Source organism: Metarhizium album (assembly GCF_000804445.1).
Source record: "Metarhizium album ARSEF 1941 chromosome Unknown scaffold_9, whole genome shotgun sequence".
Lineage (NCBI taxonomy): Eukaryota > Fungi > Ascomycota > Sordariomycetes > Hypocreales > Clavicipitaceae > Metarhizium > Metarhizium album.
The window spans coordinates 77,829-101,964 of NW_024467583.1; the positions used below are offsets into that span (position 1 = coordinate 77,829).

A 24,136-nucleotide genomic window follows, 5' to 3' on the forward strand; every position below is an offset into this window, starting at 1 on the left:
CGCGACTTTGTAGTGTTGTATTGACACTTTGATGATGATGCCGCCGAGGGCGCCTCCATAAACAAGAAACTCTCTCTCTCTCTCTTTCTCCTTTACTCTCGAACCGACGGCAAGGGGGAAAAAAAGACGAGATGAAAAACATTCCGCTGTAAAAAAACATGCTCCTTTTTGGCTTACACAACATGCCTCCCATATCCGCACTTGACCCCGGCCTTTTTCCTTCTCGCCCCTTTCCCTAATATCTTATGCCTTGTATAGAATATCCAGGAATCCCTTTGCCAAGTCCACGACAACACTCTTGTTTGGCAAAGACCCAGCTACACCGTACAGGGCAGCCGAGTCGCCCGTGGCCTTGCCCTTGGGCCCCTTGCCCTCCACTTGACGCGTTCTCTCCTTCTCGCGTTCCTCCTCGACAACGAGCTCGAGGTCACGAATCAGGCGCTCCCACGCCTTGGCAATGGGCATGGTTACAGCCACATGAATCGCTGGAGGATTCTGCAGCGCATTGAGATGCCATCCCTTGCTCGACATGGCATCGGCGAAGTCGTAGATGTTGAGGTGAAGAGCGGTGAGGGCAACCACGGAAACGAGGGGCCTGCCGACAATCTCGAGCTCGCCATTGAGCGTTCCAGAACACTGAATGGCCTCTGCAATCTTCTTGGCGGCACCGACAATCTTTACACAAGCATCCACATAGCCGGCCTCGCCTACAGTCAACAAGCTCGCCCAGCAGCCGGCGATCAATGCGCCAGGGCGCGATCCGGCAATACCGGGAGACGCGTAAACGCCTCCGGACCAGTCAGGGCAGACATAGTACTGGTACTGGCGCAGCTCCGCTGTGCGGTACAACACGGTCGAGTTACCCTTGGGGGCAAAGCCGTACTTGTGGGTGTCGCAACTGATACTGGTAACACCTTTGAGACGGAAATCGAAAAGCTCCGATTCGAAGCCGGCCTTTTCGAGATACGGCACGAGAAATGACCCCAGGCAGCAGTCGACGTGGAGGGGCAGCTTCTTGCGGACAGCCAGTCTCGACAAGGCGGTGATGTCGTCGATGATACCGTGAGGGAAGTTGGGAGCAGAACCGACAAGCAGAACCGTGTTGGGGTTGACCAGACGAGCTACTCTCTTGATGTCGACCTGGTAGCTGGGTGCGGGGCAGTCGACCAGGTGAATCTTGATGCCAAAGTAATCGCCGGCCTTGCGGAAGGCGGTGTGTGCAGTGTAAGGAAGAATCCTGTTGTTGTCGTCGTCGTTGTTTTGCCAAGACAATGGTTAGCCATTTGCCACGTTCTGACACGGTTGACATGCACGACACGGGTACGACAACTTGCCACATCCTTGTTCAGATGTTGAGACATACATTTCAGGTTCCGTTACTCCGCGCTCGGCATACGCCTTTTGGCGAGCGCCCAGACAAGCCATCAAGATGCTTTCCGTCCCGCCCGCAGTCGAAACGCCAGCAGCTCCAGGAGGGGCATGAAACATGTTGAGCACCATGCTGACGACCTCAGCCTCCATCTTGCGCACGCCCGGAAAGACATCCGGGTGGATGGGGTTGGCAACGGTAAACTTGCCAAAAGCCTCGGTCTGCAGGTTGATGAGCTCGTCCTCGCCGTGGTAGACAGCTCCGGAGACGAGCCCATCCTCCCAACGGGCATGGTCGAGGTTGGCCAGCGTCTCGAGTTCGGCTCGCACAGTATCTGCGGTCAAGCCCTCCTTGGGGAGGGTCAAGTACCGCGTATCCGTCTGTGCAATGAGTTTGGACGACATTTGAGCAATGGAATCGTTAACCTGCTTCTGAACCCTGCCGCGCACGCCAGGGGCGCGAAGGAAATAACCGTATAACGTGCGTTGGATTACATGGTACAACTCGAGGACGGCGCCGATCAGGCCTCGACCCTTGAGCTTCCAGAAAGCACGTCGGGACCATCGGAGGACAAAGTAGTAGAAAACGACGTTCCGCAGTCTAGCAGCAACAGAGAGATGAGGTGTCAGCCAAGAGAAATCGGAGGAGCATGCGGTGAGAAGGGATGTTATCTCGGTGTGGTGTGTGAAGAAAACGGGACATGAGAGCGACGCCAATTGGAGGGATGCTTGACGTCACGACCAATTGGCAATTGGCAAGTCGGGCCAACATGGAGTGCGCCAATGCGCCTCGGCCAGCCAGCCAGCCCATGACGGGCATGCGCAAAGAAGCACCACATGGGAGGAGGAGAGCTGGATAGTAGGCCTGAACGGAAGGTGTTTCACCAACGCGGACGAGAAAAACCAGAGGATGACGGGGATATCACGTACAAGTCGACGGTGAGAAAGTCGAGAGGGTTGGCAGGTCCTCGGCGCTTGACCTTTTCAAAACCGCCGAGGAGACTGACGGGCATTCGCGAGCTCCCAGGCATGGCGGTGGCGTCTGTCCAATGAGATCCGGCAGTGAAGCCGATGATGGCGGGCGAACAAGGAGGGAACGAGACAGGATGACGGCCCTCTACGTCGTCGTCTGTGTTCCAGATGCTGGATACACGGATGAAGAAGGAGAGAACAGCAAAAGGAAATGAAATGCCGGCAGCGGCCGTGCGAAAAGGACGGTGGGCTGGGGAGAGCAGAAAAAAAGCGCGGGTTTGACGTCGTCGATTTTGTAGTCGGGCTCGGATAACCGAGGGCGTCTGGCGCCGGCGAGAGCGCCCTTTGCTACAAGCGGCAAGCACGACGAGGCGAGTTCTTGCTTGGTTGCCTCAATGACCTATGACATGTGCGAAGTGTGTCTCGGGGCTATCAGGGGCAGAAGAGCAAGTGCATCTAGCATCTGATTCTCGACTGCCCAGGTGCTCGCTCCAAAGCGCCAGCAGCAGACGGACGAGCAGACCTGTTGGACCTGCAGACCTGTTCAGACCAGTCTGACCTCTGACCGCTGACCAGTCGGGGACCAGAGCTCAGGTCGACCTACTCCGTAGATCTCGGTCGAAAACAGAGGCGGGGGACGGCCTGTACTTGGACATTTTTCCAGTGGAGCCGCCCGCCGTCCCTCGCCGTAGTCCAGAGCTGCGTCTGGTCCAGACCCGTCATCGCATCGTCGCATTGATCCGCCCCCTGGGCCCCTCCCCTGCGGCCACGTTCGATGTTCCATTGTGGCTAAATCAACCCGCGCAGTCAACGTTGCCTACGGGCCTTGACAACATCGGCCTGCCAATCGGGCGAGTTTCCACCACAATGGCGCCTTTGTGTTTTGCGCAGCCGACCATCTCGAAGCCATGCTCCCTCCTCCCATCCCGTCCGTACGAGCCCGACCCCCGCGCAGACATCACGGACCGTACGGAGTGGTCGGGCTGACGTATCTCTGGCCCCTCGGGATGTCATCTCATCACGTTGAGTCCCATCTCGCAGACAGCTCCCGCCCAGGATATACACTGCGTACGTGCCCTTCCAGAGCAACCGCGCATGCCGCATCGTAATTCGTAACCGTGCCGGGGATCGTGAGATGCTCCTTCACCGACATCACGACGGCCTCAAGCACACCAACACACAAGTCGTGGCTCAACGAGTCCTGCGAATCCTACTCACGCAAAGCCCGTAGCAGCCCGCACCCGCATAGGGGCACTATGATGTATTTTGTAAATTCAATCCCATGTCTGCAACATACTCCAACATTGCTCCATCGCGGAGCAATAATATACCGGGCAGAAATATCCCTAGCCGTGCCTTTCAAATACATACATGGTTCCTTTCCCGTACCAGCAACCTCTTTTTCCGCCTCGTCGCTCGTAGCGCGTCTACTCAAACCTGCAACGCCAGACTCGACTGAAACCAAAGTCTCCAAAATTATAAAAGAGTAAAAGAAAAAACGTCAGGTTTGGTCCATAAATCACCCAAATCACAACGCACTGCGTTCTTTCATCTCATCCTTGCCACACGCCCGCTCATGGTATGCCCATTGCCTTCTTCAACTTCTCCCAGTAGGGTGACGACTCTGTCTGGCAGCTCTGCTCGCCCGTGTTTGTGCAACCGTGGAAGAGCACGACAAAGTCACCTTCTTGGTATCTTTCGCCAGCGTCGGACTGCGAGTATGATGCCAGCGTTCGTTGCGGGACGAGCGCCAGCTTGGAAAGGATGGTCGGGTGCCATTGGACGATGTGCTCCTGTACATTTTTGTCAACGCTGCTACATTGGATACGTGGGCGTGGGCGAAACAAGGGGGTTCCCGGCAACTCGTACCAATGCATGTCTCTCGGCCTTTTGGAAATTGTAACTCCTGTATAGGGGATCGAACCACGTCTCGACAAAGAACTTGGCAAATTCTCCATTGCGAATGACAACACTCTTGTGTACAAGACCTTCCTTGTCCTGGCTGACGATAAAGTCGATGTTTTCGCCCCGCAAGTGAGAAAACGTCTTGATGATGCTATCGGGGGGCACGACAGGGTAGTCCTTGATCATGAGACTCTCCAGTCTGCTGGGCCTCGTGACCTGGTCGTCCAGGCTCTTGGTTGGGTCCATGATGTAGGCGTCTTGGTCGAGATACCAAATGAATTTGCAATCGGGATATTTGGAAAGAGCGTGACGCATGGCGAATATTTTGGCCCATGATCGTGGGGATCCCTGCGTATCGTAGTCTAGGGCGTTGACGACCATTGCTTGGTAGCCTTTTGGGTGGTTAGTACTGCATTGTAGGCGGGCTACTGATGCCACTTGGCGTTGGGGAATGCCTTAAGAAACGCACCGTGTCTCGCAGCATATTTCTCGCGATTCTCCTTTATGGTGGCCAAATACGCCGGGTCCCATTCACTTGGGTCAATTACCGTCACCAAGACAACAGACGGATGGCCCGAGGGCACATGCTCGTGGTAAGGATCCGGCTTTTTGCCTCCACACAGGAAGTACAGCACGCCGAAGAACAGCAAGGCTCCAATAGAGATGCTTTTTAACCTGCTCCGTCTGAGCAGAGATATATTTGATGACATGGGCCGAAACGGCGGCGGACTTGAACGCTTTCGTGGCGGGTATGGAAGATGCATCGTGGCCAGCTAGCTATTCGCGTCGTTTAACAGGCACAACTATCATCTATTTTCGTCGCAATCCTGTCTCCTGGGCAGCAGTGCCGTCGTCCCCAGCATTCGGCCGTGCCGGTGCAAAGTCGCTTTCTAGAAACGCGCTTCGTGTTGGGGTGGTTGCGATATGGCGGTCCCGTCCCGACTGGCTGTGGAAATCCCGGGCGAGTCCTCAGAGATTTGAGGTGGCGGCGGCAGACAGCCGCTTGGGAAAAGAGCAGGCTGCCAAGAAAGGAGAAGAAGAAAACGACGTCGAAAAACGAAGGTGGTCGCAAGGGACGCGGCTTGTCTCTGCGGAGGAGGTGGCCGTTCGCGTGATTGCGGTTGTGAGGCCGGCTTGGGAGTTTGGGTGACTTTAGGAGTCTACGGCGACCGCCAAGGTCGTCTTGCAGGAAAGTGGCAAGTCAACTGGTGCAAGGATGGACCCATCAGCACCTTGCCAAACCCACTGGGGATGAACGGCTCCAGTTATTACTAATTAAGTTACATTGGAGCCGCCGTCAACGGTCGCTCATAGTCGACAGACAGCAAGTCGGACAGGTTGTGGTTCAAATCTTAAGGATGTATAGGCACGGCGTAAGTGGATTGCTGAGCCTATTGCAATATCGTCATTCTAAGTACTCGGACATGGACGATGCTGTTAGTGCATTGCGCGACACGTGGTGCGGGCATGGGCCTAGGCTTAGGCTTAGGGCTGAGGCATGATGCTCCAAGGAACCGGTCAACCCAGCGTGACTACGGGAGGTAGTCTGACACAGGATAGAAATAAAAAAGAAGAAATGTATCAGCAGCGCAAGGCACTCCGCCCACGACTTTTGTACAAATTGTACTGAGTAGACGCCAAGTAGCTTCACACACCAAAACAGTGTTTGAGCATCGAGTTGATGCTTCCTGACCTGTCACGCCTGCACCGGCGAGCACGCTTAGCCAAAACGGCACGGGCTCAAGGCATCGGCTAGACCTTCAATCTCTGCACGCAGACTAGTTGCCTTGACATGGAAGAGCAAAGTCGAGGCAACTTAAGAGCGTGCAATGTTTACAAAATCATAAAGCACGTCTTCGAGAAAAAAAACTACACTGCATGCCAAGTGATTGACAATTGGTACCAGTCGTGTTTCTGCGACTTCCCGTGACTACCTGTCTCTTCCTAATCTCTTCATTAGCTTGTACCAGCATCGCCGCCGTCTCGCATCGCTTCATCATCGTCATCGTCATCGTCGTCACCCACATCCATAACTTTATTGCTGACATTGGTCAGAATCCGCGCACTCATGGCCTTGACAAACCTCCACACTGCCATCATAAACGTAAGTGCTCCAATGATGACAAAGAGCAGGTTGAAGTTGTCCATCCTGCTCCTGCCAGTGCCGCCGCGTCTGCCAGACCCGAAGAGCCCGCCGGCACGGAAGTTGATCCAATGCCACGGACCCATTGCGACAAAGGACTTGATGGCGCCGATCAGCCCCAGGGAAAAGAAGCCCTTTGTGAAATGCTCAGTCCACGTGCTGGGCTCCTCGTATACCGGCGGCCGCACGGCATCCAGATCTGACACAACACTGGATACCGTATCTGCAATGGAACCTACAGGATCAAACCACAAGTCCATGATGGGATCTGCAATAAATCCTAGAATAAAGAGGCTGACGACGAGAACCACTACTGTCAGGAAAATCTGCGCGTATTTGCTGCTGAGCCTCGACGCCCAATGCAGCCGCGCCAATCGATATGTGAACTTGCATGTCGGGCATTGCCAGTAGTTTCTCGTGGCAGTGTGGTTCGTCAACCGCCATGCGTCGAGACACCCCTCGTGAACATATCTCGACGAGCCCTTACACTTGCAAGGTGACAGGAGCCGGCCTAGCTCCGGGTCGTCCGATTCGTATACTGGCCGCGACGACGATGTCGACACGCCAAATGCCCTTGGGATGTTCGTGGGGAATTTGGGGTGCTCCGTATCGAGACATATTCGACAGGTCCGTGGGCCGTAGCGACGACTTTGCGGTTTCGCTTGGGGGCTTGAAGCTTCTGCTTTTTCCTCTGCGGCCGTGCTATTGTCGGCCGACCGAGACTCTGGTCGTCTGAACGTCTCGGTTCGCTCCGACGGCAGTGAGGAAGAGTACGGCATCCGTCGGCGCTCAAATGAAGAGCCTGCGGTTTCAGACGGTTGAGAGTCCATCGTAGCACTATAGGCTAAAGCCGTGATGGTGAATCAAGTTCTGGTGCGCTGTAGAGGTTCAACGGCGTTCCATGCGCTACGGTTAAATCAGCCCATTAGGCTAAGTGGCCGCACGTCAAACCACATTGTCTGCCTTCAAAATTGAAGGACAGACGGAGTTGATACAAAGTAAAGATCCTGCGGCAGGTGAGGAAAAGGGTTGAGAGATGAAGACTGTTACACAGTCTTGTGCAGCTTCAAGGACGTTCAGCCTCCAGGTCGGCGTTGAGGCCACCTCATCATGGACACGAAAGACCAAGGCTATCAAACCAAAGGACCGCGTTCATTGTGGCAAAACGAAGACGGGCAAGGAGGCAGGTGGGTCCTCGGAGTTCGGTCAAACCCATTCGCCGGGTAAGAGGAAGCTCCCAGACCAGCTTGACGCGCAGCTCCGCCCGTGCCTGGGCGACCGCCGTCCCACGCTGCTTTGGAGGGAACATCCAAGTTGTTTCGACATCGTCAACTTTCCAATTAGTCACTCTACAGGACCAATACCACCGAACCCCTTTTTTGGTGACCTCTGCAGCTATGGCGGATCGATATTCATTCTCTCTGACAACGTTCTCTCCCAGGTATGTTGGCAAGATGGCCTTGATGTCACTTCGCGGTGACGACGGGATTAGAGCTCAGCTAATTATCTCTGTGTAGTGGAAAGCTGGTGCAGATTGGTACGGAGAGCTCTTATGCCACTTATTAGAACCCCCTTGACCCAGCCACTACAAAGACACGGTATCTGCAGCATTGCTAACATGATGCTCCAAAGAATATGCCTTGAACGCAGTCAACCAGGGCATTACGGCCCTCGGTATCAAAGGTTTGTAAATTCCATACGCAACTCTTCACGTTTCTATGTATCTTTCCAGTACTTAACCTCATACTAGCTACCAACGGCATTGTTCTCGCCACCGAAAAGAAGTCGTCCTCGCCTCTCGCCGACCAAAGCTCAGTGTCCAAAATCAGCAACATCACACCAAACATTGGCGCTGTCTATTCTGGCATGGGCCCCGACTACCGAGTCCTTGTCGACCGGGCACGCAAAGTTTCTCATACTGGCTACAAGCGAGTCTACAACGAGTATCCCCCTACCAGAATATTGGTCCAGGATGTTGCGAGAGTTATGCAGGAAGCTACGCAGTCAGCCGGTGTTCGACCCTACGGTGTGAGCATGCTGGTTGCTGGTTGGGATGATGGAATCGAGCCTGAGGACGAGACTCCCGCTGCTGAAGGTGAGGAGAAGAAACCTACGTCCAAAACTGGTGGTATCCAAAAGGGCGGGCCCATGCTGTATCAGGTCGACCCTACGGGTAGCTACTTTCCCTGGAAAGCTACAGCTATCGGTAAGAGCGCGACCAAGGCAAAGACCTTCCTGGAGAAGAGATACTCTGAGGAACTGGAGCTAGAGGATGCAATTCACATTGCCCTTTTGACCTTGAAGGATAATATTGAAGGAGAGATGAACGGTGATTCCATCGAGATTGGTATGTCGCTTTCTTTGCGCAACCTGGGAACGGTTCGTTTTTTTTTCCGGCTGCTGACTGAGATTGTAGGTATTGTTGGTCCTCCTGCTGACCACTTGCTGGGAATTGAGGGCGTCGAAGGAGCGACGGGTCCTCGGTTCAGAAAGCTCACGCCTCAGGAAATTGAGGACTATCTGACGAGTCTATGATGTGCGAGCGTAGCGGGGAATTGATAGGAAGCTTGATGTAAAATAGAAGATCATAAATGCTCAATGAGCCCTCTCAACGACAGTCTACCTGAAAGTACAATGTGATTTATCCTGGATCCAGCTTGCCTACGCTATCCTCGGTGCGGTCAAAATAAATGATGATTTCGGCCCAGCAGCTACTCCTACGACTTGGTCGGCTGAAATACCCAGCCCTACCTTTGTCCATGTTTTCGCGTCCATGTTCACGCCTTGTCCTAGGCCAAGTTGGCCGTTATCGTTACGGCCCATTACATAGACAGTGCCATCTGTTGTCAATGCAATGGCGTGGCTATCCCCCAACGCCACGTCCTGTACATCTTTGTCGCCATCGACGCCGAGGTAGTTGGGTACGTCACACAAGTCCGCAAATGCGGAATGGCCGCTTTGTCTTGATCCCGAGAATTTTTGGCCCCAAATGTAAATGCTTCCGCTCTCAGTGAGTGCCGCAAGGCAATAACCACCGGCAGTAACGTGCTTTATAGGTTCTCCGAGATCGATCAGATCAGGTACAAGTCCCGGCTCACTGGCTGGTCTACGTATCGCACGATCAGCCCAATTGATTGCTTCCCAGACCAACGTGCCAATTCACGCAAAGTTTCCGACAACTCACTCATCCGATGTAATCTCTCTAGCGAGGCAGTCCTGGTACCGTGGATCACCCATCGTGGCCACGTTGCCGTTTTTATAGAGGATTATAAACCCAGCGGCGAAGGCGGCCACTTCTTGGACCTGGCTATCACATGGCCAGCTCGTGGAATTAGACTTTGATACGAAGTCACGGTAGCAAGGATACACCGTTAGAGTATGCTGGTTCAGCTCGGGGCTCGCATTCGTAATTCTGGCGGCTGTACGTGGAGGACCAAAGGTCAGAGTGAGACCATTGCTGGCGAGGCACGCTTCGTAGCTGTGCCGGAAATCTCCCTCACTCGCAGTCTGGACACCGAATCCGGCACAATGATAGCCGGCGTGGCCACGGACTGCAGATTGTGAAGTGTAAGTTTCAAAGTGGTTCGAGTCTACCAAGGGAACTTTTCAAGGCCGTGGTTCAGGTGGCCGGGCGCTTCATCCTTTCTCATACGCACCTAGTGTGTAGTGCAAGCCTGGTCGAGGCCGTCCAAGGTGGTCGTCATGCAGGACTTTTGTAAAGGTCGATAAATCCTCAGGCTCAATGTCATTCTGCGGCCGCGGCGCGAAGCATAATTGATTCCAGGCATTGAAGCCTGCGGCGTACATGTCCATTCTTGCTCACGAAACCAAGCTGGAACCTCTGCACGGGACTTTTGCCTCGGGGCTGAACAAGAATGAGTGGTGCCGGGTGGGCATCGGTCATAACGTGGCTCGGCCTGATGCGCGACATGTGGTGGATTGTGGTGTCGCTGTCGTTCTGATAATGCGAGGTTGTAACAAGCGAGGCAGCCGGTTTCGATCTAGATGCCGATATCGATGGTCGTGAGCCAATCGTCTGGATACGAGGCGGTGCGTGTAACCAGTATGGGCAAACCGTCATTCGGCTTTGCAAATAAAGACTGAAAATTAAAATCACGGCCATCAGCCTGTCTCCCGTCGAGCAAGGCCGAGAGGTGCTGTTGGGAGATCGATGCAACCTGTGAATAACGTTAGCAAACGGGAGACCCTTGGCACGTGCCAAAGGTTTGTTGGCTCTTTCCGACTTTAGGTGGTCCCGACTCCCGACAAAGCCTTTCAACACAAGCTCTTCTCGACTTGCATGGACAAATGCCACGTATGAATGTGCTCGTTGCTAAGGAGGAACCTGCTCGACGGTCGTCCATTGAATATTCTTCATCCCAGCCTTCGTCAATTTCGTCTCTTTAGCCCTGCACCATTTAAAGACGTCAAAGTCCAAATTAAAACTCAGCAGCGACTGCCCATTGAACATCACCACTTCTTCGACCCGGCCGCCTCGGTTTGCGGATTGTGCCACGAACAAACAGACAGCCTTCGCCCGTTCGGTTTCGTCGATTCTTGTGGTGTGAATTGTCGTCCTTTTGCAGCCCGCAGCTGCAGCAGTGACTCACATCCTCGTAGACATTCATCATCCCCAACTTGGAATCCCTTTCCTGGTACCACTGACTCAGCTCTCACGGATGGCGGTGCCTCTTCTTGGTGTCTGTCTCATCCGTGTGGCCTGAGTCCACCCCATTCGCAAGCTCTGCGCCCTACTTGGTGGTTGAATGGTGCCGTCCCCAGTGGCTCTCACCAAAGAAACATGATTCCGGCCACATGTCTCGTTGGCTCTTGTAGTTCCAACGAAACCAAAGTACCCGGCGCTTCACTGGAGAAAGACCGGACTATGGATGATCAAAATGACACGCCGACAGAGTGCCTTGATAATAGGGAGGCAATCTCTGTTGCTTCTCTGATTTCTTCGTCCCAGCAACAACCCGAGCATGTCCTACAACACGGCATCGTTGGTGACGATGAGACCAGCGAAACGCCCTCTGCTACGGTCATGTCCCCTCGAGCCTACCAGTTAGAGATGCTCGACCAGAGCCTCAGACAAAATGCCATTGTTGTGGTAAGATTGCCCCATTGCCACAACTATTCAACTCTTCTTGACCCCTGATTTTGACTGGATTTCGTCGACTAGATGGACACAGGAAGTGGCAAAACACAAGTGTATGTCGTCTTTACCCCTCAGCTTTCCTGCTACTCAACAAGTTTTCCATAACAAACATGAGTCCTGACCCCTTCAAGTGCGGTTCTACGTATCAAAGCCGAGCTGGATCGATCCGCTCCTGATAAAGTATTTCTGAGCTTGGAAATGTCTCATTTGATTGATTTTATTAATGTGATATCTAGATAATATGGTTTCTGGCGCCAACTGTGGCATTGTGTGGCCAACAATTCGACGTGATTCGGTTGCAAGCCGCATCGGTACCCATGAAGCTGCTTACCGGCCATGATCAGGTTGACACATGGTCGGCCGAAATCTGGCATGCGATTCTAGATGGGACACGCGTGGTTGTGTCAACCTACCAGGTTCTTCTCGATGCACTATGCCACGCATTCATCACCATTGAGCGGCTTTCTCTCGTAATATTTGACGAAGGTTAGCCAAAGAGCCGTAGTTACGTCGGGAGCCTCACATGCTGATTTCGCAAAAAAGCACATAACTGTGTAGGAAAGCATCCAGGGAGTAAAATCATGTCAGATTTCTACCACCGTAACAAGCACACGGCCAAAAGCGTCCCGAATGTTCTCGGCATCACAGCGACTCCTAGCATGACAGAGGATATTGAGAACATGAAGATTCTTGAGGCAGTACTAGACGCTAAATGTATTTCGCCTACCAGGCATCGAGAAGAACTGTTGAGGTGCGTCAAGCGACCGCAGATATATAGTATCGTTCATGACGCATCTCCCTTGTTGCAGTACACAGAGTCAATGCACCGTTTGCAAAAGGAGTTCCTGAGTCTCGATATAGCCAAGGACCCCTATATACTAAGGCTTCAGGAAGACCCTTCGGACCGAAGTCGTCGAGCGCTAGTACGAGCTGTCGAAAAGTACGACACTTTTGCGCAGAATCAGATCAAGGGCTTGTGGGGTCGCAGCGTCGAGATATTAGAGCAACTTGGAGCCTGGGCCGCGGATGTGTACATCTGGAAGTCTGTTGATGCCTTCCTGGCCCTCATCAACACTGACAATATCTTCAATGATTGGTTGGATGCTGAGAAAAAGTACTTGGCCGATTTTCTGCGTCGAGTTTCCCCTTCGTGCCCACCTCCAATGCCACTTTGTGGCAGTGAAGTCTCCGGGAAGGCCAGTACCCTTGTCAAAGAACTTGCGTCGGCAGACGAGTCAACAGTCTGTCTTATTTTCGTCAAGGAGAGAGCAACTGCGAGTGCTCTCCGGGAACTCCTGGTAGCGTGTCCGCGGATTGTGCAGAAGCATCGCATTGCATCAATGGTTGGGACATCCAACCATCAAAGTAGGAGAAATGTCTTGAACGAAATTATGGGCAATACCTCAGACCCAATGGCAGCCTTACAAAGCTTCCGGTCAGGAAAGATCAATGTTCTCATTGCTACGTCCGTCTTGGAGGAAGGGATTGACGTTCCAGCTTGCAACATGGTCATTTGCTTTGATGACCCTCAAACTCCAAAGTCATTTGTACAACGACGGGGAAGGGCTAGAATGAAAGAGTCCAAACTCATATTACTTACTCAGTCTTCTCCATCGGCTGTTGGTAAATGGGAAGCACTAGAAGAAAACATGAAAGCTGTCTATCAAGACACCCAGCGCGAGATCCGCACGATACAATGCATCGAGGACTCTGAAGAGCCGTCGCCAACTTTTCTGGAAGTCGAGTCCACTGGAGCCAGGCTTGACTTCGATAATGCAAAATCACATCTAGAACATTTTTGCAGAGTGTTGTCCCACGGAGAGTTTGTCGACAGTCGACCGGACTATATTATTCATCGCCATGAAGACTGGGACTCAAGTTCAAAGGTAAAATTGAGTGCCACTATACTTCTTCCATCGTTTGTTCCCACCGAAATTCGCCACATTGACGGCAAATTTTGCTGGCTTTCGGAAAAGAATGCCACCAAAGATGCCGCCTTTCAGGCCTACCGGGCTTTGTACGAGGCTGGTTTGGTGAATGAGCACCTACTACCCTTCAGATATGAAGACATAACGCTACCTGGTGTAGAGAACAGAGCACCAGAAGTGCAAGTGGAACCGTTGCTCAACCCCTGGTTTCGAGTGGCGAGAGCCTGGAAAGAGGAAGACCAGCCATGGCTTTACTCTCTCAGATGCTGTGACGAGACGCACGGCGAATCCGAGTACAATGTGCTTCTTCCTGTTCAAATTGAACAGATCCGAAACATTCAGCTGTACCTCAACAGTAGTGATCTCTGCGAGCTACATTTCGACTCCCATCACCCCGTCTCTGCCGCTGATGTAGCTGCGATGCCAGATCACACCTCGGCATTGTTGGCACTTCCCTTTGCACATCGATGGCCAATTGAGGAAAAGCATCACGTTGTCAGAATTTGGGCCAAAGACAGCAATGTATCAATGGGTGGAATTGGCGTTAAGAGCCTTGACCCAACCAGCAGTGACGATGTGGAAGGAAATTACTTGATTCGAGACGAGTCAAACATCCCGTTTCACTATCTAGGCCTCCTCCCATCTAAGCCGCCGGTTGAAAGTATCCAGGGCTCAATGTTTGACTACGAAAATGCTCCAGCCGACGTGCCATACTTGGTGGTTAAGAAGTGGACTAAGCGATCCGACTTCCTGCATCCCGTTCTTTCTGACACTGAACCCGCAACGACGAAGCTATACCCTCAAGTTATTCCTTTATGCCTGGCAAGGGTGGATAGTATTCCTCTCAAATTCGCACAGTTTGGCATGCTTATCCCGTCTCTTATACACGAATTGGAGGTCACATTGATTGCGAAGGAACTATCGACCACATTACTAAAAAGAATCAACATCACGGAACTCGGGCTTGTTCGAGAGGCAATCAGCTCCCGTAGCGCAGTAGAGCCCGTCAACTATGAACGGCTTGAATTTCTTGGAGACTCTATTCTTAAATACTGCGCTGCTATACAAGTCTCCGCTATTCGTAAGTCCCGTGTACAAACTTTTCCTCGTATATAACGACTGACATTGTTGTACAGATCCGGAATGGCCCGAAGGATATCTGTCATTCTTCAAAGACCGACTTGTAAGCAACTCTCGACTCTCCAGAGCAGCCACAGAACTGGGGCTCGCCAAATTCATTCTTACAAAGTCCTTTACTGGCTTTAAGTGGCGACCATTGTACCTGGATAACTATTTGGAGAATCCGGACGGAGCAACGCCTCGAAAATTGTCGACCAAGACCCTGGCTGATGTAGTAGAGGCACTTATTGGAGCTTCGTACGTAAACGGGGGCATCACGAAAGCGCAGAGTTGCATATCGTTGTTCGTCAATGAAGTCCAATGGCAAGATGCCGACGAAAGCCGGGCGCTGCTTTTTGGGATGGCAAAAGATGATGACGTATTGCCGGCAGAGCTGATACCCCTGGAACAATTGGCCGGGTATGAGTTCAAGAAAAAATCGTTGCTGATTGAAGCCATGACACACCCGTCATGCATGTTCGACTACAACCGGCGATCTTACGAACATTTGGAGTTCATCGGCGACGCCATACTGGATTTTATCATCGTGAGAAAGGCGTACACCGCTGAGCCGCCCCTAGCTCATCATCAGATGCATTTGTTAAAAACAGCAATGGTAAATGGTGACTTCTTGGCGTTTTTGTCTTTTGAATGCCAGGTGCAGCGGACAGAAACGGGCGTGACAAGCGACTTGCAGATTATTGATAAGGAGGCGAGACCTTTATACCTGTGGACATTTATGCGGCATTCTTCAGAGGCGATTGGGATTGAGCAAGTCGCAACATTGAAAAGATATGAAGCACTTCGTGGCGGGATTCTGATGGCGCTCCGAGAGGGATCACAGTACCCATGGACTCTTTTTGCCCGACTCCAAGCCAAGAAATTCTGCTCTGATATTTTCGAGTCCTTGATTGGCGCAGTGTGGGTTGACTCTGGTTCAATCGAGACTTGTGAGCGCGTGCTCGAGAAATTCGAGGTTTTTTCAATTCTAGACCGCCTGATCAAAGACGGAGTTGAGCTCCGACATCCCAAGGAAGTTTTGGGCAAGATGGCGGTCACTCAGACGGTCACATATGATGTTGATGTGCAGAAGGCGCCGGATGGCGAAAAGGCATTTACATGTCGTGTCCTGGTGGGTCAAAGAGTCGTTGCCGAGATTGTTGATGGTGTGACACAGGAGGAAGTCAAGACGAAGGCTGCCGAGGCGGCTATACGAATTATGAGCGCGGAAAGAGACGAAGCGGCGGAATCCAATCATTGAGGATACACCTCGCTATGGTCTTGGTATGGATTCGACGCACATGGAGGTAGAGGTCGTATTTGAATGCCCTTTGGGAAAAAAGATCTTGATCCACGGCATCGAGTTGGACAGACGAGCCGGATGTCGCTTGGCAGATGTGTATGGCGCAGGTAAACTGGGTGGCGACAATACATCCAGGGCATCAACGGAACCAAGGTCATGCCGTTAAATGTCTATCCTATGAACTGGGCCCGTCATCTATGAATGTTTCGTCAATTCATCAATCACCACACCCACCATCCATCCCAGGACATGTTCCAGATCAGCATCCACCGGTGCCTCCTTGAGCACCTTGATGCCCTGACGATCCAACACGTCTGCCTTGAAGGCGCCTTCGACATCTCCCCCGTCAAACATCCAAGCGTGCTCCTCGACATAATTCGGCCACACAATCTTGTCGACGTACCCGGGGGGGTCGGCCCAGAATCCCTCAATGGTCACATAGCCGTCGCGGGCTTCCCTCCTGGCCTTCATCCTAGCATACGAAGCTCTCACGAACAGTTTAACATCAAGGTACGACTGGACGGCCCGCATAGAGGGCGAGTACAGCAAAAACCCGTCCAGAAGGCACAGCCGAAGATGTCCTCCGCGCAAAGGGTGCGAAGACGGCAGCGCATCAGACACCCTGCTCCTGAGGGCAGTGACGGTCGACTCGCGGACAGGGCATTTCCCGACAGAATTTCGGTCTTCTTTAGAATCTAGCGTCGGCTTCGAGGGCGTCAGGGCCAGGTCAGGTCTGGTCTGGTCTACGGCACCGCGGTGCAGTGCGCGTGGAGAGAAGCAGTTCAAGCGGCGTGGAGCGAGTTACCGGGAGACAGGCATGCTGCCGGATATAAGAGAGCGCTTCTGCCATGCCGGGCACGTCCAGGGCGCCGGCGCAGTCCCAGTCCAGCAGGCCATTTTTGACGGGCAGTCTGTCGCGGCGTGAGCACTGCTGCAGGAGAGAGGGGGACTTGCATGGGGGGTCGTGGGCGCGAGGCGAACGCACTCTGGCTCTGGCTTGTAGAAGTCGTCTTGGTGGAGGACAAGCGTGTTGGGGAAAATGTCGCGCAGAAGACGGGCGAGCGTGGTTTTGCCGCTGGAGGACGGGCCAGATATGCCCACGATGAGGGCCTTGGCCATCTGGGATGGGACGGGATGGGACGGATTCGTTGGTTGTGTGGGAAGAGGCGACGGCCAGGCGGGTTGCGTCTTTTGTGAAGTGAAGCAGAAGCGGGTCTCGATTGGATCGTGGCTTGACGAAGATGTGCACTGCTATGTTTGCACAAGTGCTAGGGGTCTGTGCTGTGCTGTGCTGTGCTGTGCTGTGCATTGCATACATAGCTGGCCAGCTGCTGCTGCTGAAGAGTTAAAGATGGGGCAGTTGCCCGTGATGTGACACGGAGCAAGTACTCGACTTGCAAATACATCCATCCGACACGCACGCCCAATTCATCGCCATGGCCGTCGACCAGGGCACCCAGACGGGCATCATCCTCACCACGTCTCTCGCCGCCTTCATCTCCGGCTGGCTGTTCGGCGTCTTCACTACCCGCGGCTACCTCATCTCGCCCGCGCTTGCCGAGGAACGCCGCCGCAACCTAGACGACCCCGTGGAGAGCGACGAGAGCGACGTCGATGAGGACGACACCATTCTCGACCACGCGCCCAACTGGGCCAACGGCGTCGCCGCCGACCAGAGGCAGGGCCTGAGGGCAAGGGCCCGCGTGAGGGGCGTGGCTGAGCCCAAGACGCTGGACGACGATTCCACCGAGGAGTGTAAGCTCGTCTTGGTGGTGAGGACGGATCTGGGCATGACCAAGGGTACGTGGGCCTCGCCTGGTTCTTGTTCTCCTTCTTCCCCTCCCTCCCCCAACCGTGACTTTTGGAGAGAGCAAAGTCGACGTCATCAGCTAAGGCGCCCCCGGCTACAGGCAAAATCGCCGCTCAGTGCTCCCACGCCACGCTCGCCTGCTACAAGGCCCTCGCCGGCTCTGCCACCGACAGCGCCCAGCACAAAGTCCTCCGGCGCTGGGAGAAGCGCGGCCAGGCCAAGGTTGCAGTGCAGGTCAAGAGCGAGGCCGAGCTGATGGACCTGCGGTGGAAGGCTCTCGACGCCGGTCTCACGGCCGAGGTGATCCAGGATGCTGGCAGGACGCAGATTGACCCCGGCAGTTTGACGGTCCTGGGCATTGGGCCTGCGCCCAAGAGTGTCGTGGACAAGATCACGGGCCATTTGAAGCTCTTGTAATTGGACTTGTAAAAAAAATCCAAGGGCGTGTGAGCTGCGAGGAGAGACTGCATCTGACAGAATCGGGCAAAAATGGGATCGGATTGGTCCCTGGAAAGGACGAGTTAAAGGCGTCTTGGGCTTTTACGTGGCGTAATTTGCAATAACAAAAAAGGGGAAAGGGAAAAGGGGAAAAACATGAGTTGGCTGTGCTCAGCCATGGGTCTCTAATAAACGGGTTGATCAAGGCAGACCACTGGTCACTCGTACGACAGGCGATGGGCTGCATTTGGATGCAGGAGGAGGAAAAGAAGTTAGAAATTTGATGCGCCATTCATGTGTGCATACGCTATGCCCTCCAAATGATCAGTTTCTATACATGTACAAATGTCAGTGGACCTGCTATCCTCAATCCTTCCTGGCAAATCTTGACAAGGCTGGTCCCAGATCTGCCGCGGCCTCCTCCCTCTTCTTGTCCTTGAGCTTCTGCTGCTCGTTCCACAGCTCGTCCACCCGCATCCTCTTGTCGTCGATGACGTTCTTCTTCCGCTGCTTGCGCAGGTACTTCTTCAATGCGCCGTTTTTGCCCCGGGCTCTCTTCCTGATTTCCTCGGCGACATCCACGGCCGGGGCATCCAGGTCCTTGTCTGCCTTTCTTTGGGCGTCGGATCTCAGATCCAGATTGCCGATGAAGTTGGGGTCCAGGGCGATCATCTCGGGCGCAAGCTTGTTGAGGAGGCCCTTGACTTCGGATTCCTGCCGCTGCTTGGCCGTCTCAAAGGGGTTCACCTCTAGTGCGTCAAAGTTGGCTTCGCCGGCGCCGGGGATGATGAGTGATGAGAAGCCGAGATGGTGGCCTACGCCGAGCACGTCTTCGAAGGGACACCATCTCACACGCTCGATGCGATTGCCCTCGCCGCCCCACGTCATGTACGGTGCTTTCACCTTCTCTTGGACGGCGGCGTGCTTGTCAAAGAGGCCTCTCCAGACAGTGGTTTGCGTTCCCCACCCGACGGCCGTGAGGCCCGTGTCCGAGATGTGCACCGACGAGGCTGGTTGGCGCGTGTGGTAGCTGTTGACTTCTCTGAACATTCTTATGTCCCATACTGCCATCTTGAGGTCCTGTCCGGCCGACACCATGTAGCGGCCCTCTCGGTCCGTGGCTAGGGATCGGACGGGTCCGCGGTGCGCGAGAAGCTTGACCAGCGGGTCTTGCGAGTTGGGTGACCACAATGTGACGGCGCCGTTCTGGTGTCCGACGTGCAGTATGGCGTTGTAGGGGTTGTGCGCCATGGACACGGGCTGTCCCAGTCGTGAGGGCATCTCGGCCACCAGCTGACCGGTCGAAGTGTCCTGGTATCTGATCACGCCGCCGGTGCCCTGCGCAAACAGGTATTAGCTGCTGTTTGTTTGTTTTTTTGGCTCCCAGTCCACGCGGAGCTGGGCAAAGAAATCATGTGCGAGACTCACAATCGTAGCCAGGAGGAAGTGGTACGGCAGAAACTCCATGTGTGTCACCTCATTGTGCTTCCTCAGAGTGTGCAGTTCCACGCCGTTCCTGTCGTAAATGTAGACGTACTTCTTCTGCGCGACCGCAAAATACTGGTTGTTGTGCAGCCACTTGACGTCGCGGACCGTCTCGCCCAGCTGCAGCTCGCAGCCGAGCTTGCCCTCTCGCCAGTCCATGGTGGCGACGTGGCCTTTCCGCCCGGCCAGCAGCAGTTCGCGGCCGTTCCTGGTGTAGTCGCACATGTAGGGACCAAGCGCGTCGAGTTTCAGGTCGAAGCGCTTCTGCGCCGTCGCTACCCCGACGTCGGAGACGATTTCTTCCTGCCGAGTCTTGAACGTGCGCTCCATCTCGCCCTCGGGTTCGAGGAAGCCGGCCGTGTTTTCGAGCAGGATCTCGGCGTCCTTTGCCTTGACTGCGGCGTCCTGGTACTTGCCCTCGAGACGCTTCATGCTGCTTCGGAGTTTCTTGTCCTTGATGTTCTTGGTGTTGATTTTCCTGCCTCGGCCGTACGCCTTGTTGGCTTCCCGTATGCGGCGAAGCTTTTCTCTCTCATGCTTGGGCATGAGCTGCACTCGGGGCCTTTCCACGGCGAGGGCGCCATTTTCGCGCACCTTGGTCACGGGCTCGTCGATCGTGTCAGCTTCCATGGTGCATCGAGATTCGTCCTGTGAAAAGTCAAGTCGGAACCTGGACCGTTGGCAGAAAGGGCTGTGCTGCGAACCTGCCGACCCTGCGACGGCCTGCGGACAAAATTTCCACCAAACACCAGCTATCGCCTGGCCACTATTGGTCGTTCCGGCTCAGTTCAGACCCGCAAGACGGTAATGACTTATCGATAAGCCAGCCGCACAAAAAATTCCTGATAACCCACAACCCCTCCATCTACCGCCTGCCTTTGCGACGGAAAAAAAAGCTCGGCGGCGACACATCTCTTCATGTTGGTCTGATTCTCATTCTTTTTTCTTTGCCCACATCTTCCTGGCTGCGGGTCAGATCATCTCCATCCTGGAGTCTCTACCCTTTAGATTCAAGGCTGGGGGCAACAGCAAAATGCCCGTCGCTGTTGCGAACCATTCGCATCGCCCCACCACAAAGGTGTCGCACAAGCCGTTCAAGTCAAAGGCCGCGTCGAAACACGAACTGAGGGATCGTGCCAAAGGCATGTGCTGCTAGCGAGTCCTTTGGACACAGACCATTGATCATCCCCGTGGCTCATACTTGTGCAGGTCGAGTCCTGAACGAGGGAGGACAGAGACGGACTCCACACCAACAGGTCATGTCCAAGTTCGATCGGCGAAATCAGGCCAAGCAGGCTCGCTTATCCAAGCACAGAGAACACCTCAAGGAGACTTCGATATTTTCCGGAAAGGATGGTGCCCCAAGAGTTGTTGCTGTTGTCCCTCTCTGCGCTGATGGCGACGCCAAAAACGCCGTGAAACAACTGAACGGGAGCCTCGACATCGACACCGAGGTTCAAGATGGACCGTTTCGAGTGTCAGTCGACCGATTCAAGCAGAAGCTTCAGTACATCCCCCTCCGTCGTGAACTCAATGCCTGCCTAGACGCTGCCCGGGTTGCTGATTTCGTCGTTGTGATTCTGTCCGCCAACGAGGAAGTGGACGCGCTTGGAGAATTGATCCTGCGAAGTATCGAGAGTCAGGGCATGTCAACCCTGTTCACCTCGGTGCAGGGCCTCGACAAGGTCGAGCCGGCCAAACAGCGCCAATCCACCGTAGCGTCTCTCAAGTCGTTTATTACGCATTTCCACCCGGAACAGGACAAGCTGTACAGCCTGGATAGCAGACAAGAATGCTCCAACTTGATGCGATCTCTCTGCAACACGACGCCCAAAGGTGTCCGCTGGAGGGATGACAGAAGTTGGATTCTGGCGGAGGACATAAAGTTTGCCGCCTGCGAATCGGAGCCCACCGTCCTCACTGGCGTCGTTCGAGGGCGAGGCTTGAATGCCGACAGACTGGTACAGATCTGCGACTGGGGCACGTATCAAATTGAAAAGATTGTGGCGGCTCCCCTGCCAAGGCATGCCAAAAGGGGCGAGGAAATGGCCGTCGGGGACGAAGCTGATGAAGTGTTGGAGGTGCCCTCCGAGGATCGGGACGACCTGCACCACCTCGCCCCCGAGGATGTGGTCATGGCCGCCGAGGATGATTCTGAGATGACTGCGGCCCCTGCGCCCAAGAAGGGCGTTTTGCTCGACGAGCACCACTACTTTTCCGACGACGACGCCGAAGAAAGGAAGATCAAGAAGAGGGTGCCCAAAGGGACGTCCAGCTACCAATCAGCCTGGTACCTGGACGACGTTTCCGACTCGGGCTCCGACATGGAAGACATGGAAATGGACGACCAGAAGGAAGAAGACGAGGAGATCGGCGCGGAAGACGGCGTCGAGGGGTGCGCCCAGGCCGCCGAGCCGACAGACCCCGGGCCTTCTGAATACCCACAGTCGGAAATGATGGACATCCCAGACGACGCCGAGGATGCGCAGCAACTGGCTCAGTATCGCGCCCGCAAGCGCGACGAAGCCGAGGACGACAGGGAATTCCCCGACGAAATCGAGCTGCACCCCCACGTCCTCGCCCGCGAGAGACTGGCCCGGTACAGAGGTCTCAAGAGCCTCCGCACAAGTCCGTGGCAAGAAGACGAAGACCGCGCCCACGAGCCCGAGGAATGGAGACGCCTCCTCCAAGTGCCCGACTACAACTCGTCCCGGTCCCGCGCCGTCCGCGAAGCTCTCGTCGGCGGCGTCGCCCCCGGCACCCGCGTCCACGTCCACATCAAGGGTGTCGCGGCAGACGTTGCCAGATCACACGAGCCCGGCTCGCCCGTGACGCTCTTCTCGCTCCTCCGCCACGAGAACAAGACGACGAGCCTCAACTACCTGTTCAGCCTCAGCAACGACTACGGCAAGTCCATCAAGTCCAAGGAGGAGCTGATTGTGCAATGTGGACCGCGACGCATGGCCGTCAAGCCCATCTTTTCCAACCCGGGCTCCACGCCAAACGACGTCCACAAGTTCTGCCGCTACGTGCACCCGGGCCAGTCGGTCATTGCATCCTTCATGGGACCCATGACCTGGGGCGCCGTGCCCGTCGTCTTCTTCAAGAGATGCGCCCCCGCGCCTGCCGGCGCCAATGGCGACGAGGACATTGGTCTTAGTCTCATCGGCACAGGCACGGCCCTGCCGCCGTCGACATCCCGAGTCGTCGCCAAGAGGGCCATACTGACGGGCCACCCGTACCACATCCACAAGAAGATGGTCACGGTGCGGTACATGTTCTTCAGCCGCGAGGACGTGGAGTGGTTCAAGGCCCTGCCGCTGTGGACGAGAAGAGGACGGACGGGCTTCGTCAAGGAGCCGCTGGGCACGCATGGCTACTTCAAGGCCACGTTTGACGGGAGGATCAATCCCCAGGATGCCGTGGGCGTGAGCTTGTACAAGCGCGTGTGGCCGCGGGCCTCGAAGCCCGTCCGGGAGCCGTTGCTGCAAGGTCCCGCTGCTGCTGCTGCTGCTGCTGGAGCTGGAGCTGGAGCTGGAGCTGCCGGGCAAGGCCAGAACGAGGATGTCACGATGGAATGATTATGTCGTGCGCGGGCGGGGGGGGGGAGGGGAGGTTCTTGGTCAAAAGACAGACGAGGGCATACTACACATCTAGGGACGACGATAAGCAGCGTATATTTGCATATTTTTCATATCCCGTCACGCCCGCGGACCTGCTTTTCTTCTCCTTGCTCTTGCTTCTCCATCAAAATGTGCCATGAGGGCCTACTTCTTCTCCAGCCCGTCCAGGCCCGGAGTCGGCGTCGGCCCGCCCTGCCTTACCCTCTCGGCCTCGGCGCCGCTGGCCCTCCACGCGCTCAAGACCAGATTCACAATGTGCTCGACGCCGACGCCCTTCTTGACCTGCGCGAAGACGGTGGGCCCGCCCTCCCTCATGCTCCGCGCGTCCCGCTCCATGACGGCCAGGTCGGCGCCCACGGCCTCGGCCAGGTCCGTCTTGTTCACGACCAGCAGGTCGCTCTGGGTGATGCCGGGCCCCCCCTTGCGCGGCACCTTGTCGCCGCCGCTCACGTCGATCACGTAGACGATGAAGTCGGCCAGCTCGCGCGAGTAGTTGGCGGCCAGGTTGTCGCCGCCCGACTCGATGAGCAGCAGGTCCGTGGCGAAGCGGCCGTGCAGGTCCTCCAGCGCGGCGAGGTTGGCCGAGATGTCCTCGCGCACGGCGGCGTGCGGGCAGCCGCCCGTCTCGATGGCGCGGATGCGCTCCGCCGGCAGCGCCGCGTGCCGCGTGAGGAACTCGGCGTCCTCGCGCGTGAAGATGTCGTTTGTGACGGCGGCGAGGGAGTACTTCTGGCGCAGGGCCAGGCAGAGGGCTAGCATGAGGGCGGTCTTACCGGAGCCCACGGGTCTGCCTTGTGTCAGCTGGGCTTTGCTCTTTGCTTTTCGCTGCTTCGTCTTCCGTCTGTTCCTGCGAGGTCCGAGGTCCTCGTGTCTGTCTCCTCTGG

The 24,136-nt window shown here is 55.0% G+C and overlaps 11 protein-coding genes across 11 annotated transcripts in view; 4 read left to right on the forward strand and 7 right to left on the reverse strand.

Annotated features, from left to right (window-relative positions):
• Positions 1 to 243: 243 nt before the first annotated feature.
• On the reverse strand, positions 244 to 2,399 carry MAM_04127 (sphingosine-1-phosphate lyase; the record flags this gene model as incomplete). Its single annotated transcript, XM_040822925.1, has 3 exons — positions 244 to 1,237; positions 1,364 to 1,969; positions 2,299 to 2,399. The coding sequence occupies 3 exons, from the start codon at positions 2,397 to 2,399 to the stop codon at positions 244 to 246; spliced, it is 1,701 nt and encodes a 566-aa protein (XP_040678804.1).
• Positions 2,400 to 3,914: 1,515 nt separating this feature from the next.
• Positions 3,915 to 5,009, reverse strand: MAM_04128 (alpha-1,2-galactosyltransferase-like protein; the record flags this gene model as incomplete). The annotated part of the gene is made up of 3 exons (XM_040822926.1): positions 3,915 to 4,133; positions 4,210 to 4,637; positions 4,715 to 5,009. 3 exons carry the CDS (start codon positions 5,007 to 5,009, stop codon positions 3,915 to 3,917), a joined length of 942 nt encoding a protein of 313 aa, XP_040678805.1.
• A 1,192-nt stretch (positions 5,010 to 6,201) lies between these two features.
• MAM_04129 (RING finger domain protein) lies at positions 6,202 to 7,218 on the reverse strand (the record flags this gene model as incomplete). The annotated part of the gene is made up of 1 exon (XM_040822927.1): positions 6,202 to 7,218. The coding sequence occupies one exon, from the start codon at positions 7,216 to 7,218 to the stop codon at positions 6,202 to 6,204; it is 1,017 nt and encodes a 338-aa protein (XP_040678806.1).
• Positions 7,219 to 7,424: 206 nt separating this feature from the next.
• Positions 7,425 to 8,923, forward strand: MAM_04130 (Proteasome, subunit alpha/beta; the record flags this gene model as incomplete). The annotated part of the gene is made up of 4 exons (XM_040822928.1): positions 7,425 to 7,829; positions 8,047 to 8,071; positions 8,139 to 8,735; positions 8,805 to 8,923. The coding sequence occupies 4 exons, from the start codon at positions 7,425 to 7,427 to the stop codon at positions 8,921 to 8,923; spliced, it is 1,146 nt and encodes a 381-aa protein (XP_040678807.1).
• A 126-nt stretch (positions 8,924 to 9,049) lies between these two features.
• MAM_04131 (Regulator of chromosome condensation/beta-lactamase-inhibitor protein II) lies at positions 9,050 to 10,195 on the reverse strand (the record flags this gene model as incomplete). Its single annotated transcript, XM_040822929.1, has 3 exons — positions 9,050 to 9,494; positions 9,573 to 9,939; positions 10,045 to 10,195. 3 exons carry the CDS (start codon positions 10,193 to 10,195, stop codon positions 9,050 to 9,052), a joined length of 963 nt encoding a protein of 320 aa, XP_040678808.1.
• Positions 10,196 to 12,127: 1,932 nt separating this feature from the next.
• MAM_04132 (Dicer-like protein 2) lies at positions 12,128 to 15,854 on the forward strand (the record flags this gene model as incomplete). The annotated part of the gene is made up of 2 exons (XM_040822930.1): positions 12,128 to 14,555; positions 14,611 to 15,854. The coding sequence occupies 2 exons, from the start codon at positions 12,128 to 12,130 to the stop codon at positions 15,852 to 15,854; spliced, it is 3,672 nt and encodes a 1,223-aa protein (XP_040678809.1).
• Positions 15,855 to 16,091: 237 nt separating this feature from the next.
• MAM_04133 (nicotinamide riboside kinase 1) lies at positions 16,092 to 17,015 on the reverse strand (the record flags this gene model as incomplete). Its single annotated transcript, XM_040822931.1, has 3 exons — positions 16,092 to 16,601; positions 16,702 to 16,807; positions 16,882 to 17,015. The coding sequence occupies 3 exons, from the start codon at positions 17,013 to 17,015 to the stop codon at positions 16,092 to 16,094; spliced, it is 750 nt and encodes a 249-aa protein (XP_040678810.1).
• Positions 17,016 to 17,332: 317 nt separating this feature from the next.
• MAM_04134 (peptidyl-tRNA hydrolase 2 precursor) lies at positions 17,333 to 18,123 on the forward strand (the record flags this gene model as incomplete). Its single annotated transcript, XM_040822932.1, has 2 exons — positions 17,333 to 17,696; positions 17,807 to 18,123. The coding sequence occupies 2 exons, from the start codon at positions 17,333 to 17,335 to the stop codon at positions 18,121 to 18,123; spliced, it is 681 nt and encodes a 226-aa protein (XP_040678811.1).
• A 387-nt stretch (positions 18,124 to 18,510) lies between these two features.
• On the reverse strand, positions 18,511 to 20,259 carry MAM_04135 (small nucleolar ribonucleoprotein complex subunit; the record flags this gene model as incomplete). The annotated part of the gene is made up of 2 exons (XM_040822933.1): positions 18,511 to 19,482; positions 19,573 to 20,259. The coding sequence occupies 2 exons, from the start codon at positions 20,257 to 20,259 to the stop codon at positions 18,511 to 18,513; spliced, it is 1,659 nt and encodes a 552-aa protein (XP_040678812.1).
• Positions 20,260 to 20,888: 629 nt separating this feature from the next.
• Positions 20,889 to 23,210, forward strand: MAM_04136 (Ribosome biogenesis protein BMS1/TSR1; the record flags this gene model as incomplete). The annotated part of the gene is made up of 1 exon (XM_040822934.1): positions 20,889 to 23,210. The coding sequence occupies one exon, from the start codon at positions 20,889 to 20,891 to the stop codon at positions 23,208 to 23,210; it is 2,322 nt and encodes a 773-aa protein (XP_040678813.1).
• Positions 23,211 to 23,396: 186 nt separating this feature from the next.
• The window catches only part of MAM_04137 (urease accessory protein ureG), a gene marked incomplete at both ends in the record, with an annotated part of 1,047 nt that continues 307 nt past the window's right edge, over positions 23,397 to 24,136 (reverse strand). Inside the window, one exon of the mRNA XM_040822935.1 lies at positions 23,397 to 24,039. Coding sequence (XP_040678814.1) covers positions 23,397 to 24,039 — 643 coding nt within the window. The remainder of the gene's footprint in view (positions 24,040 to 24,136) is intronic.